The sequence below is a fragment of the Vidua chalybeata genome, chromosome 4 (genome assembly GCF_026979565.1).
Source record: "Vidua chalybeata isolate OUT-0048 chromosome 4, bVidCha1 merged haplotype, whole genome shotgun sequence".
NCBI classification, from domain to species: Eukaryota; Metazoa; Chordata; class Aves; order Passeriformes; family Viduidae; genus Vidua; species Vidua chalybeata.
Genome location: NC_071533.1, coordinates 54,739,582 through 54,759,911, shown reverse-complemented (window position 1 = coordinate 54,759,911; position 20,330 = coordinate 54,739,582). Strand labels below are relative to the sequence as shown.

Here is a 20,330-nt window from a genome sequence, read left to right as displayed (position 1 = left end):
AGCACTGAAACTTCAGTAATGTATCAGATGGACCTTGGAGGGCACAAGACACTTCCTTCCCACAGGCTGGAGGATGGATCAGTAACAACAACTAACTCAGGGCAGGCTGGAGGGAAAAAAAAGAAATCCTGACTTAGAGATAAGAGAATGATGATAGAGGCATCCCTTCTTGTGCCTTGTCAGAAGTCAAACAGGCTGCATAGCTTGGGAATTTGGGCATCATCTACAGAATATGGTGTTCAATAGTGAGATGGCTGCCTGGCAAACGATTCCATTGTTGCCCAGCTCTGGTGGGTCCTAAGGTCAAAAGGTGCCCATGTCGAAAATGGCCCAAAACGAAGGGTTCCAGATCAGGCATGCTTAATTCAAAGGTGATGCAGAAATGGGGTGTTTATTCCTCTGCCCCATGAAAGCCTTGAGCCACTCTATTTCCTTAAAGCATAACAAGGGATCAAGACCTTCACAAAATGCAGTTCTGGACATTGTTTTTAAAATATTATGATAACTGCCACATTCTTCCCTCACACAATGCTTTTCTGATCATCATTCAATGAGGAAATTACAAATCTATTCTCAGTATTGCCCCAAAAGATTCTCTAAGCCTTGGGGAAAGGGTCTTACCCTGAGGCTTAGAGTCTCCTCCTCCCTGGAAGGAGGAGAGATGTACTTCATCCTTCCAAGTGTGACAAACAGGAAAAAATATCCCCTCAACATTCATTAAGCTGAGCAGAAGGAAAAATTATCTTGACAACCTTTGGCATCATAACTCGGGAGGTAAAGAGCAGTGTTCCAAGGATGTTGCTGCTCTCCAAGTGTATGGCACATGTTCTCCAGCTGAAGCCCAGACAGGGGCCTTCCATGGTTGCCCACACCTCCAAGTGAAGCACTCCAGCCCTTTGGACATGTCAGAGGACTCAGAGTATCGATACCTTTAACGTCAGAAGGACTTCTGGCATCTACCTTATATATACTCTAGGGGCTATGGATGATACTCAAAATGATCAGAGAGCACAGGATTGCATGAAGGACTTGGGGGTGACAGTTGATGAAAATCTTAACATGAGCCAGCAATCTGCATTTGCAGGCCAGAAATCCAAGAGAATCCTGGGCTGTATCAAAAGGAGAGTGGCAGAAGGTCAAAGGAGGTGATTCTCCCGCTCCATTCTGCCCTTGTGAGACCCCACCTGAAGTACTGTGTACAGTTCTGGTGCTGCCAACATAACGACAACATGGAACTGCTGGAGCAATCCAGAGGAGGACCATGGAGTTGGTAAGAGGACTGGAGCACCTCCCCTGTGATGACAGGCTGTGAAGGTTTGGGCTGTTCATCTTGGAGAAGACTGTGTGGAGACCTCATAACAACCTTCCAGTATCTGAATGGACCTTCCAGGGAAGCCAGAGAGGGACTTTTCATCAGGAGCCACAGTAATAGGACAGGGAGCGATGGGCACAAATTGAAAGAGGGGAAATTTAGTTTAGATAATAGGAAGATATTCTTTACTGTTGAGACAGTAAAGTCTGGGTGTTCAGACACTGGAACAGGCTGCCAAGGGAGGTTGTGGATGACCCAACCCAGGCTGGCAGAAGTACCCTGATCAGCATTTGCTTAGAGATAAGTCTATTCCTTTTCATAGGCAGCACTGGAAAAAAGGTCTTACCAAAGCTGTTACAAATGCAAACATGTACCCTGAATATCACAGCTATGAGAGGAGGTATGTTGGTCTCCAATGTGGAGGCTTGGCTCATGTGGTCCCACTGGTCTAGTTGTCACTGGCACTTTCTGGCTCCTGCACAGGGCTCAGGACAACATAAAGTGCAATGCTGGCAGCTGGATAGTGATGAGCCTGGCTCTCCCCATCAGTACAAATCTAATGTCATGGCTTCCATCAGGAGAATCATCACTACGATAACTGCGAGCTGGAGTCACAGGATATTGCCCTGAACCAATCACTGAAAGCAGAATACACCTATCAGTTTGAATTTGGAATCAACGAGCAAAAAGAATATCCTTGCTTAAGATAAAAGACTGGTATCACCAGATCTGCTCTACACCATTTGACAGATTTCGCCTTATATTTATACGACCTTTTCCTTTCTTTAAATTTTTGCTTCTGCACTGAAAATCAGAATTTTATACAAATTCTAGTAAAGATGACTTTGAGTGAAAATGATTCATTTGTTTTGGAGCACCGTTAAGGCCCATTTTCAGAAAGAATGGAAAAATACAGTCATGATAAAAGAACTTTGAATGGAGACAAAGGTAAGCTCTTTGGGAGTGCAGCCAAAGCTCTGGGCGTGGGAATCACGTTCCCAGAAGTTCCTGCTTGACAGCTGGCTGCAAAAGACTGGAGCATGGGGAAAAACCAAAGACTAGTGTGCAAGAGAAACTAAAGGTCAGAGCAGCAAAGAAGGAATATGAAAATATGAAATCATTCTGTTGGGAATTGTGTATTTATCAACGAAAGGTTTTGAGAAAGATCTGTCAGGAGGATGAGCATGCAGGAGAATTTGCTTGAGAGACAAACAGGAAGAATCTTGCATTGACTTCGGAAAGAGTAGCACCACCTATTGGTGACCATTTGGGGTGGCAAAATGCTGGCATACTCCCAATTACACTTACGCTGATAAAGGAGAAAAGCTGCTGCTACTATGACGTCTGTTTTTATAATGGCACCTGAAATATTTATAAAGATGGGAATCTTAGTTGCTCTTCTTGTGGCATAGTTGATGTCAATTCTCAATAATGCCCTAAGTACTTGAAAAATACATAGGCTTGAGCTTAACAAGACATGATTTAGCCAGCATCATATCTGACCTAATTTAAATTAAAATAAGGGAAAATCCACAGAAAAAGCTTTCTCCTGTGTCTCACACTTACCAGTATTTAAAAATACAAGCAAAACTCTCCATATGCACTAACAAGCATCGGAGTGGAAAAGACTACAAGACAAATATCTGTAATAAAGAACTTGGTGCCTTCTCTCCAAAGAGTCTAATCAATCAAAATGTATTTTACTCTGCATATTTGCCTATTCTATTTGCTGACTTGTGTGAATAAAGCTTATAAATATTGACAGTCCTGTGCTTTTTGGGAAAGAAGGTTTCAAGTAAGGAGCCATCCATCATAGCATCAGCACTCTTAGGAGCTGTTTAGAAATAAACTAGGACTGCTTGGGTTGTTCTAGGGGCCCTCAGTTATAATTTATCATTGCTGTAGGAATGGCTACTGGATGGTTACCCTCAGTAAAGGGGTTTCTATCCCAGCACATGTAGCTTGGATATGGTGCAATTAACTTGTCTATTCCCTGTGCCTGTCTTCCTTTATTTGCCTTTTTGTTTTGTTTTGTTTTTTTGGTGTTTGAGTTTGTTGTTTTGGTGTTTTTTTTCTTTCATGGCTAGCCTGTTAGAAACCTCCACTCACAGGAAGCAGACTTGTGTGCAGTTCAGACAGGTTAAACATTAGTGGGAAAGGCTTATGTGGGGAGAGTTGAATGAGGTCTGTCCGGAGCTGCAGTTGATGCCCAGGTTGAGGCCAAGTACCAGCAAGAGCCTCAGCTTTCCCTGAAGTTCATTTGCTGTTTGTCAGCAGCTGGTAGGATCAGGCCACATTCCTGCAAGCTCTATCAACATATAATTGGACATGTTCAATGGTGTTCCCAAAGAGCATTGTTTTATCTGCTGCCTTAGTTATCTTTCACTCATTTAACAGCTGGTTAAATGACAGATACAGGCAAGAGGAAGCAATTCTGCCGGGGCCTCCCTGTGCTGGGCCCAGCTGCGTGGCAGCGATCAGCGACCCGCCGGTGCTCCCGCCCTCGCAGCGACACAAGCTGGCCCGAGACACAGAGGCCACAGCCCGCGTCTCTGTCTACTGCATCTGCGTATTACTTTGGAGGAAAAGCAGCTTCATTTCTTTCTGTTTGACATTTCTGAATGCAGTGGTTAATTCTATCAACTATTATATAACTACAATATGCATGTATATAACCATACAATATGGTTATGTATAAAGTGATAATATAACTCTAATATAAACTAATATAGCTAAATTATCTGGATTTTGGAAAAAACGTGGAAAGGTACTTAGATACTGAAAGTGTTCTTGGAAAATGTGAAATCGCAGAGGAAATTTTGTGTAGTATGGATGAATTGTGGCTTAGATGACCAGGACTTATGGCACCTATATTTTAATGATTCAAACTATTCTCTTAGTAGGATTAAAAAAAAAATATATGTCTTAGAAATGACTGGTTTAGAAAATGTTTGCCTTTGTTGAGACTTTGCAGTAAAATTGAAAGCAGACCTCAGCAACAACCTAAGTTTGGACAAAAATTATAAACTCTTTGGAAAACAACCCAAATCTCTGCATATAGATGCAGCATATGATGATTCTTTTCTGCACTCTGTGAGTTAGAAATAAAATATCTATCCTGAGATAGAACCAGAAAGAGAATGAATGTTTCAAACTAACTGATAGTACTGAAATTTTTCCTGACAAAATCTTATTTTAGACACTTTGTTTTCTGGAAAGCTACAAGTAACAGCTTACAAAACAACATTTTATAATGTCAATAATTATTTGCTTAATTTTCAGCAACTTGTATTAAATTTTCCTAAAACCATAGACTTCAAAGGTAGGATTGGTAGCATACAAGAAGCTAAGTAAATATAATTGCTGATATTCTTTTTAATTATTTGAAGTATCTGTTGATAGTCCTGAAAAATGACATTTTTTTTTTTTTCTGGCAGTGCATATTTAATAAACTGAGAGCAGCAGAAATGGCAATGGCTCTCTTCACTGCTCCTCTGTCCCTCTGGTAGGAAACCAGAGATCTTTTCTAAGCTCCTTTCACCTTAGGCCATTTGAAATTATTGAAGGAGCCACCTAGTCAAACCCAGTCGCTTGCAACTTGGGGGCTGCTGATTTTATACCTGTATATTGCCATAATGTGGTATGTAGTCTTGTGGATCCTATACCAAACATTATTCAGGCAAAAATGTATTTATCCTTAAGTAGAAAGCAGTTAAAAATGGAAGATTTAAAGCAATCTGCATGTGAAAGAGAGAGAGGCAAGGACAGGGATAGTGTGTCCTGAGGTACCTGTCCTGTACCTCACGCTTTGACCTGCTGCTTTGGGCTTCTGAGACAGAGCCAAAGTGCACAACTGGCACAGCCACATGGAAGGCAACTGGCCTTCTGAGGAGATCCCGTTGTCTTCTCCTTGTTACCTATGAATGGGAAAGATAGGTACTCAGCTCCATCTCACAGACTGATGGAAAAATCCTTGCTTTCCATTTCAGGCTTTGTAGACCTCAGGCAAAAATAAAAGATACATTCAAGTGTTGTACAATCAAAATTATAAAGAATGAAATGGAATTTTAAAATGAAAACATATATGGGGGGTTTTGTACATGCAAAAGCTTCTCTGAGATTAGCTCTCCCCTTTTTATACCACTGTGAGTTTCTGTTGGTCTTTTTGGAGGGACTTGACCAAGTCCCTCATGACATATCTATTCTTAGTCTGGACCAGTGACATGATCAGTCTTCTGAGTCATCCCTATGCTTTCATTACACAGCACTTGCACTGCCATGTCTTACTGAGACTCACACATTCCTAAATGCAAATGCCTGTTACTGTAGAGTAAGGCAGAAAAACAGGAGCAATTCCAATCCCTGCACAGCCCTGCCACATAGGACACACCACCGGGATATACTTGAGCATGGGGCCATGTAGGAAGACCCCAAACACAGGATTTCTGCCAATGAAATTTGTTTCTCTTCAGCCAGCACATGGGTAAGGAAGAAAGAAAGGAGCTACAGCACTGCCCTGTACATGAAAATAGTATCAGCTCTGCAGTGTAGGAACAACAAAACTGAGGCAAACAGTGGGGAGGGGAAAGTTGAAAGCATCTTACAATTTCATAAACTCATGCCTGATTAATAAAGGTACAAATGCAAGAACCTTGCAGGCCTGCCTACACCAAGGACTGGGGAAAAGCCTAAAGTAAGGCTAATCCCTTCACACACCCTTACAGTTCTTCTACTCCTCACTGAGTTTAAGACCCATTTAAACCTTACCCAAACAATTCCAATCAGCACTTTATGGACATTGGCTGCAGTCATGGCACTGACATCTACGGTCACATTAGCCCTGGAGGCAGCACCACCTGTGTGTCCTCCTCTGACAGACTCCACCTTGATTGAAGGTGGAACACAGCAGAAGGTGGGATGGAGTCGCAGAAATTCAAAGCAGCAGCATGCAGAAAACCAAATTTGTAAGGTAAAAAGCAGAACACCACACAACCACTGTAAAAAAAAAAAGGCAGGGGGTGACAGCAATCTAGTAAACTGAAAAAAGAGGAGGAATCACAGAATTCCAGAATGGATAAGGTTGGAAAAGATCACAGTGGGTAATTTGGTCCAAACTCCCTGCTCAAGCAGGGCCATCCTAGAGCACATGGCACAGGATTGTGTCCAGATGGTTCTTGAGTATCTCCATGGAAGGAGTCTCCACAACATATTTGGGCAACCTGTTCCAGCACCTAGTCACTCACACACTCACCTGGTCCCCTCTCAGTCATCTTGTCTTAGGGTTGAACAGCTCCCTCAGCCTTTCCTCATAATAGAAGTGTTCCTGTCCCTTAATCATCCTCACAGCCTCTGCTGAACCTGCTCCAGGAGCTCCATGTCTCCCTTGTACTGAGGAGCCCAGAACTGGACACAGAACTCCAGATGAGTTTCACCAGGGCTGAGCAGAGGGGCAGGATCACCTCCCTCAGCCTGCTGTCAATGCTCTCCCTAACACACCCCAGGGTACCACTGGCCCTCCTGGCCACAAGGGCACCGCTGGCTCATGGACACTTGGTGTGCACCAGGTCCTTCTTTGCAGAGCTGCTTTCCAGCAGTTTGGCCCCAAGCATGTGCTGGTCCCTGGGATTATTGTTCCCCAGGTGCAGGATCCTGCATTTGCCTTTGTTGAATTTCAGACCCATCTCTCCAACCTGCCCAGGTCCTTCTGAAGGGCTGCACAACACTCAGGGGGATCAGTCCAAAGCTTCTACCCACTTTGTATCACCAGTGAACTTCCTGAGGAGGCATCTGGACATTCATCCAAGTCGCTGATGAATAAATTAAACAGTGATGGGCCCAGTATTGAACCTTGGGGGACACCACTTGTGACAGGCCTTCAACTAGAGCCCGTGCCACTGATTATGACCCTCTGGGATCTGCTGTTCAGCCAGCTCTCAATCCATCAGGAAGGAGGAACTGATAGGAGAGTGAGAAGATTTATCATTAAAAAAACCCCTCTGCTCTTCCCAATGTGTTTATTTTGAGAACACATTCATTGTGCACATGCAGCTTATCTCTACAGCTCAGAGAAGAGAATAGATCAGCTCTCCGCTGCCACCTCGACTGACAGACAGCTGTTGCTGTGGCAGAGTGACAGCTGAAAAGCCACGTGATTGATTCCAACACCGTCTTGCTCGATTGCAGCTAACGAGAGGCTTGTGTTCACTCTGCCTTTATTGAAGTGATTTCTTCTAATTGTCTATTTAACACATTAAAAAATACTGGGAGATACAGGTCAGTGCTCCAGTAAGCTGATGTTCGGGCACTGTTTCCCAGGTACAAATGAAGATTTGCTTATGCTCAACACAAAGGCTGAAGAGAAAAAAATTAATGATCTTATCAGGTAAAGCAGGTGTTGTGGTCACACCACCAAGGTCACTGGCATTAACAAAACACTTTGAAAACAGAGCTGTGGCGTGTTCCCAGCAAGGTGCTGGAGTGTTGTAGAGATAATGTACTCAGCCTCGAGGGGAAAAAATATGATGCGCTAACACTCACTAACAGCTGTTAATGGCAAAGAATTGTGGACAGGAGAAGGATGTTTGACCTACCAGTCCTTTGGAGGAAGATGTAAACAACTGGCTAGATTCCCCACTGCCTTGCCCCTACTATGGCCTTCTATGCTTATGCCAAGTAAATGCAGCATATATGCTAAATGCTCTCACAGCAAAAGAGCTGAGCTTTGCCACCACTTGCATGGATGTAAAAATCTACAAAAACTGCAAGACAGAGGAAAACTAGGGCGTGCAAATGCAGGGAGAGGGGTTTATGCAAGAACAAAGCAAACAGGGAGACTCAGAAATGCAGATATATAGCAACTAAATGGAAGTGGCATCTTTTAACTCTGGTAAGTGGTGCCCCAGGAGTCCTGAGTCACTGCTACTACCTTCCATGACAAAAATACATTGTAACTGCCTCTGCTTTCTGAGCCCGCTGCAGGGCCATCACATCTAGGAGAGGAAACACCATTCCCTTCGCATCAGCAGACTGGACAATCCAAGGCCAGCTGCACACTTCACTTCTGCCTAGCTAACACCTGCAGGAGGTGGCCCTGCCTCACTTGGCAGAGAAATAGCATTTCAGGATGAGGAGCACAAGTTGTACCATCATCTGAGCTCAAACACCCTTGGATCCTGCTCCACCCCACTAGCAAATGCACACGTGCCTTACAGCCTTGCTTGAGGCAGCAGCAGCGCTTCACTTGCCATAACTTTAAATACTGATAAGGGTGTAGAAGCAATAAAGAAGCATATCCCATTGCAGTGCAAAAAGAGATAGAAAGCTATTTACTTGTAAATGAGCATATGGATCCAGAAGTCAGTGGGTGAAGCCAGCACAGGACACTCCGAAGAGCCCACAAAGACCTCCATTTTCTCAGTGACACAGCAACACTGAGAAATATCTCCCTTCAAGAGGCTTTGGATTAATGAGGCTGAAATTCCTAAGCATGTCTCCAGAGATGGAAAATGAACTCTGTGGGGCCCAAGGAAAACATGCACTGCTAGGTCAACATGAGGTGCATCTTTTCTGAAACTTGAAGTGCTATCCTTTAGCAGATTTAGACACAGATTTAACATTCAGCAGAATTTTTTGGAAACCAAACCAAAGCAAAAACCAGAGCTTGACAGTTTGTGCCATCTGCATGGGATATGAGCATGAGTTTTAATGACACTAGTTAAAACATTATTAAAAAATTATATTCAAATCCATTTACTGATTATAAACCCTCTAACAAAAAAAAAAATCTAGTGGCATGTGCACTTGCACCTGCTGCAGTCGTGTGCTCCAGCTGACTTCTCACATAGGAGGTTCTGCATCAGTGGGGATGGCAATTCACTGGTAGGCATTCTTCCTCCCTTCCCATCCTCTTTCTGGTGCATTAATAAAGCAGAGTCTAAAAAAAAAAACACACCCAAAATTACTCAGTGGTGTGAGGGCTGAACAGAGTACTGGAAGTGCATAGTATTAGAGAGTAGGCTACCACTGTGATGAAAGCTACATTTTGACAGTATTCTCTGGTGCTTGCACAGTGCAGGAAGTCAAGACTTTACTATGCATACTCTGATCCTCCTGGAGACTCAACACCTCTTCAACTGCACAGCAAGCATTTCAGGCTATTTCTATTTTTATGAACTTTCTAGACACTTTCCTCATCTTCCATTTAAAAGTGTCTTTACTGTATCTCAAGCCTCTCCACCCACTAAGCTATTTGCAATTCCTCTACCACTATTGAAATAGATGCTGTATAGAATCAGAAGCCAGAAGACAATGAGAATAGTAAGCAGACCTATATTTAATCAAGAGTTTATACAGTATGTTGCAATTTTAAAAAAGGTATTTCTATAGAAAATAACAGACATATTATTTTCCCTCAACAGCAACATTTCTCAATTTGACATACTGTAGACCAAACGAAGCTCTTGTCCCTTCTGCAGTTCCTCAGACTCCAGAAAGTTGCAGGTTTAACTCCTCACCAGTAGCTGTGTCTGCAAACTAGTTCTACTTCACATGTCCTTGGTAGCCCAATATCAAAGCAAAGCAGGAATGTTTTCCCCTACTGGGCACGGAATTCTCCTGCAGCCAGAGCTCAGGGCTGCACCCGTGACCCATCAGCTGCAGTGCTGCAGCAGTGCACCCTGCCCCAGTGCCTACAGAGGTAGCTCAGAAATAGTTTGGGTAAGGGACTAGAATGGCTGCAAACATTCTTTACATGAGTTTCCATAGCAATATGAGCTTTATATGTCCCAAGAGCCAAACACATGTAACCAATGTAGAAAGCTTCAAAAATGTTGGAGACCTTGCTCCTTTTCCCTGTATTTTGGCCATGTGCTCCTCTGGTACACTTCAGTCATAAGGAATTTGCCTCAAAAAGAGTTTTTGGAGAAAACAGATCAGTAGTAATGCTACATGTTCATCTTGAATTCCCAAGTGGTGTGCTCCTGCTTGGGGTGCCTATAAAAAGATCAGTAACACACAGACCTCTGCTGCTGTCATCGTACGTGTACACGAGCAACGCCACCCTCCAAAGAGCAGCCTAATGTTTGCAGCCCTTTGAGAACAAGTAATAGGAAAGGCAGCACCCAGATGAAAGCCCTGTATTCTTTCTATTCACGTTACATTAAAAATCAGTTATAATTCTGCTATAACTGACTCAGTCTGGATTAGAATACAGGATCTAAAGTCAAATTAAATTTCACCATCCACATTAAGAAATCAATTCAGCTTCTGAACTGGATCAGCTTTGAATTTAGTTGAAATGTGGTTTGATGAAAGTCTCCTGTTCAGCAGCAGATATAATTATCATACCCATCTTAATTAGATCATGAACTTGACTTTAGGATCCCCGAAGGAGTATTGAAAGCTTGGTCCAGTTACACTGAACTTGGTCCAGAACACTGAAGCTTATCCATCAAGATAAATATATTACCATTTCTTTGATACAACAGATGCTTGATGAGTAATGGAGCAAATGCCTTTTTAACTATGGCTTTTTAAGAGGATTATTAAACTGCACTAAAGTGTATGCTGTTATCTTCAAGGGGAAAAAAAAGTATAATATCTGAAAAACAATTATTACAGAGCACATGGAACACAATTTTTCAAGCACTAGTTTCAGAATTAAAAACATTTGAACAAAGGTTCTCTGTGGAGTGTCACTTTGTAACCAATTCAAGGCTTTAAATAGCTATTGTTTAAAAAAAATTCAGCTATAAAAATTGTTTTCCCTTCAGATTCCAAATCTTGTCAGACCAGGGTGATTAAAATGTTGCATTAAAAAAAAGGCAGGGGAGAAGGCAATCTAATCTCTCCTTATAAAAGTAAAAGCAGCAACTCAGTTTTTAAGGTATCATGAACAAAAGGCTATAGCCCATCTATCATCCACATATGGATCCATGTAATGATTCTTCAATTAGAATTATTATCTGTACAGCAGCTGAAGACTGAGAACTGCTGATACACTGCAGATGAGAACATTTGCTAGTCTCTGGGCTCCAGCCTTTCTTAAAAAATGATGATCACACAATATAGATTGCTCGGTTTATATGTGTATTAAGCTGCAATGCCAGCATTTACATTTCCAACATTACAATTTTGCTTTCTTAGGCTCAAGAGAATTTGCTGCATCTGGTAGATTTTATTTGCTTTGTATCTTAGGCAATTGTTACGAGCACAAATAGGCAATATTATTGCTCCAAGTCCTTTGTTTTGTTGATTATCTCAGATACTACAAAAAAAAAAAAAAAAAAAAAAAAAAAGAAAAAAAAAAAAAAAAGTAAAGTAAGACTGGGCCTGGGAGATGGGTCATTCAGTGTCAATTCACTTGCACTCTATTATCCCATTGCTATTTTTATAAGGCAGAGCCATCTGCTCCCTCATTTCTTCCACCTGTATAGATCCAGATAGTCTAAGATGTAACATCAGAGAGAAAGAAAAGCATCTCACACAACAATCCTGTAAGGGGGGAAAGTCGCTTCAGTGATTCAGACTGCAGCAACCTGAGTGGGCCCTGCCTACTCTTGCACCCTAACTACATGCTGTGACCTAGAAGATGACGGAGAGAGGTAGATACATAAATAGTATCTGTGAGACAGCCTTACTAAATGGGCATCTCTTCTTGGTGTTTCTACTAAGGATTTCTGCTCTATGAACCCTGAGTATGTTCTGGAGCCCAGGCAGCCTTCCCAGATGTCTCCCTCATAATGTAAAAGCTGGAGGCAGCAAGGTGGCTATTACAGATTTTTAACCATGTGAAAGCCTTTAGTGATGCATGTATGTAGAGATTAGAAAAAGGGCTGCAACTTAATTAAGAAGCTTTTCGGCTTCACTGTATGATTTTGGAAAGATCTTAATAGAAGGCAAATACTGCTAATGTATTTGTTATTTGTTTTACGCTGCAGTTTGGCCACTGCCATCTTTCACAGTACTCCTTTTAGTGGGCAAGAGCTGCCATTGCCATGGAATCTCCCTGTAACTCTTACACAAAGGAAATTAAACCTCTGCTCATGGGTATATGCTCCAGTGTTATTTCACTACTTTATTATAGACATTACTGAATAGAGAATAAGAAACTTATACCCTTACTTGAAAAATACTTTTTATCCTCTACTGAATCTCCTGTTTCAAATATTCTGTAAAGAACCATTTATTTCATTTACTTGGAAGGATATTGCCATTTGAATGACTTAAAATTTCCTTACATTTATGTGACATTTTAGAATGATTCTGTCTCTAAAAAATAATATTAATTAAAACTGAAGACATTTATGGGGATAAAGCAAGCAAACATCTGAAAACTGGTACAAAAGCTTATCAAAGCAATATAACATGAATACTTAGTTCAAGAGTTCATACATTGTGGTGGGACACATTTCTCAAAATATTTTAGATTTTCTCACTTCAGGTGGCTTCCCTAAGATCCGTGAAGAACTTGAATGACACAAATTACATTTTGTATTTGTTTTCGATTAAAGCTATCAACTTGTTTTTTTTAATAAAAAAAGTTTAAGAAGTAAAAACCAAAAATTACTTAGGTCTATGAACTCTTGTTTAGAGCTTTGTTGAATTTTTCAGCTTTGATTGCAAATGGGAAACACTTCAAAGACAGAAAAAAATATTAATCAAGGAAGCAGTTCAATCTGTGTTAGAAGTGACTGAATTACTTTCAGTAGACAATAAATTATGAGACTAAAAAAGGTAGAAATGTCTTCCTCTCAGAGAAGGCAACTGCTGTTTTCTTTATTCAGAATCAGGACACTACTCATCAAAATGCTTATTTTAGCTGCTATCACACATCTCCCTAAACTCTTGTAGTAATAGTGCTAACATTCACATTCTGTGACTGGTCATCTAAGTGAGTAATTTATACTCATTTAGGCAATATCAAAAACCAGGAAGAAAGGTATCACTAAGGCCTGGTGGTTTTCACTGGCTGCTCCAATATACAGAATACTGAGGCAGTAAGCTGCAGAGACGTGGGTCCAAAGTTTGTGGAAGTTTTATTGACTGGAAAAACTGAGGTACAGCATGGTCTCATTAAAAAGACAAAAAGGTGGGGGGAGGCAGGGACGAGAAAGAAAGAAGGAGAGAGAAAGAAAAGACAAGCTATTTACATCTCCTTACAGCCATAAGTGCTCAGTGGCCAACTTACCTGACGTGTCTCCCAGGATGTGTTTGTACAGCAAACAACAATGGTGACTGCAGTCTGGGGAGCTGCACCTGCACAAGCTTTAATCAATCTAACGTGTAAATCCTGCAATAACAATGTGGAAGCAGCAGTTCAACTTAAGCTGAAGATGCAATGGACCTCATTAAGTGAGAGCATCTTCATGATGATTACCACGTTATTAACTCCCACATACTAGCATGACCTCTTGCATTAATTCATTTGAATGTGCTGGACAAACAATTTCTCACAAGCACCACTATTTTGATTAAGTGATTTACAGAGGGTTCTGAAGGATACATGTCTCAGATCCCACCCAACAAAGTAACTAAAACATTTCCTGACACTTAGAACTCATTAATGGTGGTATCCAGAGCAACACTACATTACAGACAGACAAAGAAAATGTCTTCGAACATCAAGCTTAGTTTGAACAGTAAATTACATAGAAGCTATATACAATGTAGTAACCACATTTAAGAATAACTACACATTTTGCAACCTGCAGCACTGTCAGAGTTTCCAGTGATATGGAAACTTTATCTGAGGAATAGACTCTGAATCTATTTTCAAATCAGCAACTGCACAGATCCACAGAAGCAACAGTGCCACTGGCAAGAGACACTAAAAAATAGTATTTAAAAAAAAGTATATAAATTTCAACAACAGTGGACTAAAAATGCCAAAATACTCTCAGGTCTCACTGGCTCTTAAAACTGATGCATTAGTCCTACATGGCATTCCTCCTTTCCAGTGAGTTTTTGATCTGATCACCCTATCAAATCAGAAGAATGAAAATAAAAAAAAACAAAGCCAAAACTCCCCAATGACTGTACCTCTTCACTTCACAACCCCTGACGTTCAGTACTAAAGCCTCTTTGGGCTGCTGAACTATGCAAATGTTTTCAAGAGCTGAGTACTGACAGGATATGAGGTACTCTAGGCTCCTCTTTGCCACTGGAGGCTGACTAGTTCTAGGTAGTTCATGACAGGTGAGAACACCAGAAAAACATTACTATTCCAACTCTGTCATTTACCCATTCAGTCTGAAAACTGTATTTAGTAAGTGCTATCCCAACATTTGCATAAATCTTCAAAAAGAAATTACAAGTGACACATTCACATTCACAAGTATTTTGAGAGCAGAGAAGTCTGTTGCTTGGATGGTCTATACCATCCAAGCAACAGACTTGTTGGTGTTGGAGTCCAGGACATCCCTCTGGCTGCCCTGGCTGTCTTGAGACCCTGGCAGGGGGCTCGGAAACCTTGGCAAGAAGTCAAAAACACTTGTGGCTTCGATTTTAGCCTGTGGGAGAGGTTGCCAACTCTATATGAGGAATTACAAGCCAAAAGGATTTGAGTAATGTAATAGGTGAACTGACACAGGGTGGAAAAGTAGAATTCTGGGATTTTTAGAATGTGATTCAGGGGTACAAGATGGAGGAATTTGGGCGTGTTGCAGCCGCCTTCTCCTTCTCCTTGTCCTCCATGTCTTGGTGTGATGGTGACACTTTTCTATTGGTTTAAGGTAGAGACACACCGTCTGACATAGGTGATAGTTATTGGCACATTATTGTAAACACAACACACGTAATTTCTGATATAAAATGTAGATGCTGCCCGGCAGGATGGGCAGACTGCTATGGCTTCTTTACTAGACAGACCTCAGCAGGTCAGAGAAAGAATGTTATAGATAAGGAAAAATAAACAACCTTGAAAACTCGACCTCACGCATTCCAGACTTCTTTGGCTGCACAGGCTAGGGAACAAGGACTTTTATGATATTGGGGTCAGCCCAGCATTGAGACCCCAAGACCTAGGAAGGAATTCAGTCACTGTCACAGACAATATTGTTAAAAAAACCCCATGTGAATAAACATACTGTGATTTGGTAAACACTGTCCAAATAGCCACACACAGATTGAAAGGCAAACTGTAAGTCTTTGTGAACATAAAGCTTTACTTTGGCATATAATAAGTGCATTTTCATACACTGCAAAAAAACTTGTGTCTGGTCCTTTGTTCTTGAAGAGAGTATCACCTACTTTCTTAAAGCTGATTTCATCCAAATTTTTATTATTGTTTTCAATAACAAGAATATAAAATCAAGAATAAATTTCTGCACAGCAGATGCGTAGTCCTAACCCAATACAAACCTGACATACTTCAGACAAAACCTTATCTTCCTGTGCTACTACATCTGTATCTTCTAGTCTTCAAGTTGTTCTGTGGCTGCATTAGCATCACTTATTTCATTTATACTTTTTTCTTGCTTTGCTTCTTTTCTAAAAGTCTTCAAACACTTGTCAAGTCTTTTTAGGAATACATCTACATCTTGCTTTTTAATTCCAATTGCTGAGGCAGCATTGAGGTAAGCACAAGGATAGTCATTTGCATGTGACATAAAGCCTTTAAAAGTGTAGTTATTCACAGTTTGTACAGACCCACAGGGAACAACCCTGAAACAAACAAAACAAAATCACGATTCAGTTAAAGATGCCTTGACGTTTTATGTGGTACCCTAGGTTGAACAAAATTACATAAGTTCCTATTCAAGTAGGGAGTTGCTATTCCTACCACTGATGCACAACACCAGTGTAACTTAAATCTGTTAAAATGCCAGGTCAAACAGTGTATACAAAAGAATTACTTATGTAACAAAAGAGAAAACCTGAAACCTTCACATCAGGGACTGAATTGAAAGTTTTAACTGAACAATTTCAGCCAAATATGGTTAAAATTACAGGACCAGCCAAGGTTAGGACAGGCAAATTAAAAAGAGCATTTAGCCACAGTACATATAGATTTACTGTCATTCATCTGTGCAGGAAGTGGAATAATCCAAGCTAATGAAGCATACCTTCTGACGTGGAAACATTCAGCTCTGCTACAGAAAAATAACATTATGTCTGTGGCAGAAGTTAGCATGGCAGCAGTAATATTCAGATTAAGGAATGCTGCCAAAACAAATTTTAAATCATTCTCTTCTTCTAAAAGGTTTAAGCCGAAATCATTAAAGATTATTTGGCTTGCATTTCATTGTAATAGTGTCTCTAAGAATAAATTCAGCTCAGCCTGGCTCAGGTTATAGATTTTTTAATTTTTAACATTTTTTAACACAATTACTTCCAGAAAGAATTTTTTCCATTTGACAAAAAGCTGGGTAGGATATTAAAAGCTTATTCCCTTGACATAGAGCATAACCATATTTGTGCTGCAATAAACAAAACAAATATCTTCCATTGTAGCTTACACCTATACTTTAAGATCAGACAACATCTGGAAACTACATGAAATCAAGGGATACTAGGGAATAATGACACTAAATTAAATAGGCATAGATTATCTCTTTAGGATACCAAAGTAGACATAGAAAGCCTCACTGCTAACTCAGGCAGGGAGACATTACTACTCTATAACAGTGATGAGGAAGGGTGATTAGTCTCTAACTCGTTATTGTTAGACTGCCTTCTGTAATCAGGACACAATTGGTATAAAACACTTCAGAGGATTTTGTACAACATATGCTAATACACGCCCCTCCCACTCCCCCAATTTTAAAAATTCATAATATCCTTACCTTGCTCCAGAAACTTGTCTTGTGAAAAGCATAGATCCAAGATGGGTAACAGCAGCATCACTAGTTTCATCTAGAGTCTTCAGTGACATGGCTAAAGTAACATAAGGTCAGGTTAAAACTGCTACAAAGCTACTTTTTGTCCAAAGAATCACCACAAATGACAAGTTGCTTTCCAACAGCAAGAATCTAGTCATATATTTGTGTTCACATACAAAGAAAAAAAAGAAACACTACATATAATTTTTAATTTTTCCACAAGCTGTCACCGATTACTTCCTTGGTTAGACTGTATGCAGATTCTGCACAGGTGGGCAGTATTATTTTGCTGTTCAGCAGAATTCTTGGTTGAAACAAATACCTTGAGTAGGAATTCCGTAATTTCTTTTACAACACTAGAGATGACGAGTAACTAAACCCCAATTTATTTTTAAATCTAATTTTTATGAAGTATTACTACATGCTAACATCTTCAGCCTGGCTTGAATTAATTTCTGTCAAATGAATGTGTTGGACAGGAGCAAAATAATGGGTCCAAATTGCTACACTACTTTTATGGTAGATTACCATTTTGGTAACCTTATTGAATTATTATTCAACTGAGTAGAGTGTAGTGATGTTTAATATATAGGAATGGTATGTGGAAGTGCATTATGAATCCACAGTATATTAGATTTTTTTAAAAGTTAAACCACCAACAATTACCTAAGGAAATGGGATTATGTGGTGTATCTAACAGTCTCTCATTGTGGTTATCTGCCAGCTTCTTCAGTTCACTTGAAAGATACGAAAACATCTCCTGAAAAAAGATGCAATATTTTTGTTATTAGCTATTAAACAGAGAAAATAGCACCTATTTCACAAAACTGTTATGTCTCCTTTACATCCTACAGGTGTTCAGCTGATTCTCTTTTCATGTGTACCAAGTAAATGGATCAGACAATTCTCTGAAATAATTCTATAAAGGAACAGCTCCATTTCCTGAGCACTGTTCTTATCTCTCAAGCTGATACAAAAGTCTCTATCTGGTCTAATATATGTGCTTGGGATGGCATTCATTCTCTCTGTAGCCCTGAAACCTAGGGAGGTAGAAAATCTTGGAAGAGATTCCCACTGCACAGCAGGTCTTACCCCAAACTACTTTTCAATAGCCTTCCCATGCCCTAGCCCCCTCACAAGAGTGAACTGTTACCATTACAGATGGCCACGTTTTGGCAAATTGCTCCTTACTTTATCTTCTCTCCTTTAATACATTCCAGACTAAAAGCAGTATATTTTGCTACCATGTACCACACAATCACATTTCCCCCTAGTGCAGAGATTTCTTTTTCAGTATGAGAATAAAAATCTAGTCTCTTAAAGAGGCTATAAGCACACATTTGACTGTATTTTGTTTCACACAATATACACTCTCCTGAATACTCAGCTCTGTTGAGCAGTCTGTCCTTTCCCTAGGACCTCACTCCTGTTCAAGTTGACTATAAGAATGGAAATATCTGAATTTCTGCTATCACTTAATTGGATTGCACCTTTACCGTGAAAGTGTCATAAGACTGAGATTCATAAATACTTTGGCACAGGTACAAGCCACACTGCATATAAAAGGCTGTTTCTCTTACTTTATCTGTATTTTATATCCTCCCTCATTCCCTGTAGTAAGCTATGATAATTGCTCATGCTCTTCCTCAGTTTAATATATTCCTCTTCAGATATCAGCTCAAAACACTTATGGGCAGAGTGAGAATAAACACCATTCTTATTGTAAGCTTTAGCATTTTTTCCATCCTTTTTAATGCTTTAGTCTCTCATAAAAACTAGCAATACCGTACAGACACTGGGTAGCCTTTTTAAAAGATATTAAACACCAGGCTTCTCCTCTTTCAGGTCATAAAAATTGTCCTGCTTATCTGCTTTAGTGTGACTGCCTGTTTAAGCATTCTCATCAATTTCTGGACCTGACAAGTGATTTTTCATTCTTTAAATAGAATTACCTCTTCTGTTTGTAGGCCAGTATCCTGCTTTGACCTATGGACTCTGACAGATATAAATTACAGCTTGTGATCAAAATTATGCTTTTGAACAGAACCTCCCCAAGGTCTTATGAAACCAAATGAGGTTTGTGGTACCTAAGTTAGAAGAATGTTACAGCTGCTTTTCTTGAACCACTGCAGGAAACCTTGCCTCCCTTCATGAGCAACTAAATGAACACAGTTCCCCACCTGTACTTCCTAATACCACAGAACAAATACAGATGGAGAGAGAAAAGTGCCCTCTTAGTGTCTAGATGAATTAGGCCGTTGATACAATTATCCACAAAAACACAAAGCTTCTGTAATACTTGAAAAAAAAACCCAGAAATTTGTGAGGTATCTATGTTTAATTATCAGAACTTAAAATCTGTGAAAAACCATTCTTATTTCTTGTAAATCATGTGGTTTTATGGTTTTAGTTCAATTTATCTACAGTTCACTCACAGAAGCTGAAAAATATCTGTGTTTCAAATGTTCAGACACTTCTGCCTTTCCTCTGGTCTCTCATCGTATATAAGCACATTATTAATTTGTTAATTTCCATAATAAACATCACTAATATACTAGTCCTTTTATTAGTATTTATTTTGGAATACAAATCATGAATTAATTTGTGCTTCCTCTGCTGGCTATTTACTTCTAAAACTGAAGCAAAATATTGTAGAAATACACATAAATTGTGCCTACTGTGGAGATATTATTGGTGAAATTAGTACTGAGAAAAAATATACTGGAACAAGACCAATTTCCAAATAATTTTTGTGTGTTGTATCTAGGAAATTCCCTGATACATCTCTTACAGTATTACTGAAAGGACTGATGAAAGGAATACTGGAATTATTACTGAAAATTGCTATAAAAAGTTACCCACTACATAAACATATTAAATTTAATTAAATCTATTCAATGGAATTAGGTTACTAGATGAGCCTTTACATATATAGGAATTCATTAAAACAAAGGAGAATGGAAAGATGGCAAAAAAATCCAAGCACGTATCAGTTTGACTGATCAGTTTGACTAAAGCTACATGAACACAAATTCAAAGTTTCCTGTTTTTATGAACAACACTTATTTTGCATCTTTCCACTGGAAACCCTCTAGATATTTTATAGTTTCAGAAGTTTGTTGCAAAATAGATTAACTGCCTTTCCAAAAAAAAAAAGGATTAAAGCAATATTTTTGTGAGGTCAAATCTATAACCAACCT

The 20,330-nt window shown here is 39.9% G+C and overlaps 1 protein-coding gene across 2 annotated transcripts in view; it reads right to left on the bottom strand.

The window, feature by feature from the left end:
• Positions 1 to 15,435: 15,435 nt before the first annotated feature.
• Positions 15,436 to 20,330, bottom strand: part of SEPSECS (Sep (O-phosphoserine) tRNA:Sec (selenocysteine) tRNA synthase) — a 19,930-nt gene continuing 15,035 nt past the window's right edge. For both annotated transcript variants that reach the window (XM_053940612.1, XM_053940614.1), the window contains exons 9-11: positions 17,797 to 17,890; positions 17,095 to 17,185; positions 15,436 to 15,973 (exon numbers count right to left, since the gene is read on the bottom strand). In XM_053940612.1, coding sequence (XP_053796587.1) covers positions 15,724 to 15,973; positions 17,095 to 17,185; positions 17,797 to 17,890 — 435 coding nt within the window. In that variant the 3' untranslated portion in view covers positions 15,436 to 15,723. The remainder of the gene's footprint in view (positions 15,974 to 17,094; positions 17,186 to 17,796; positions 17,891 to 20,330) is intronic.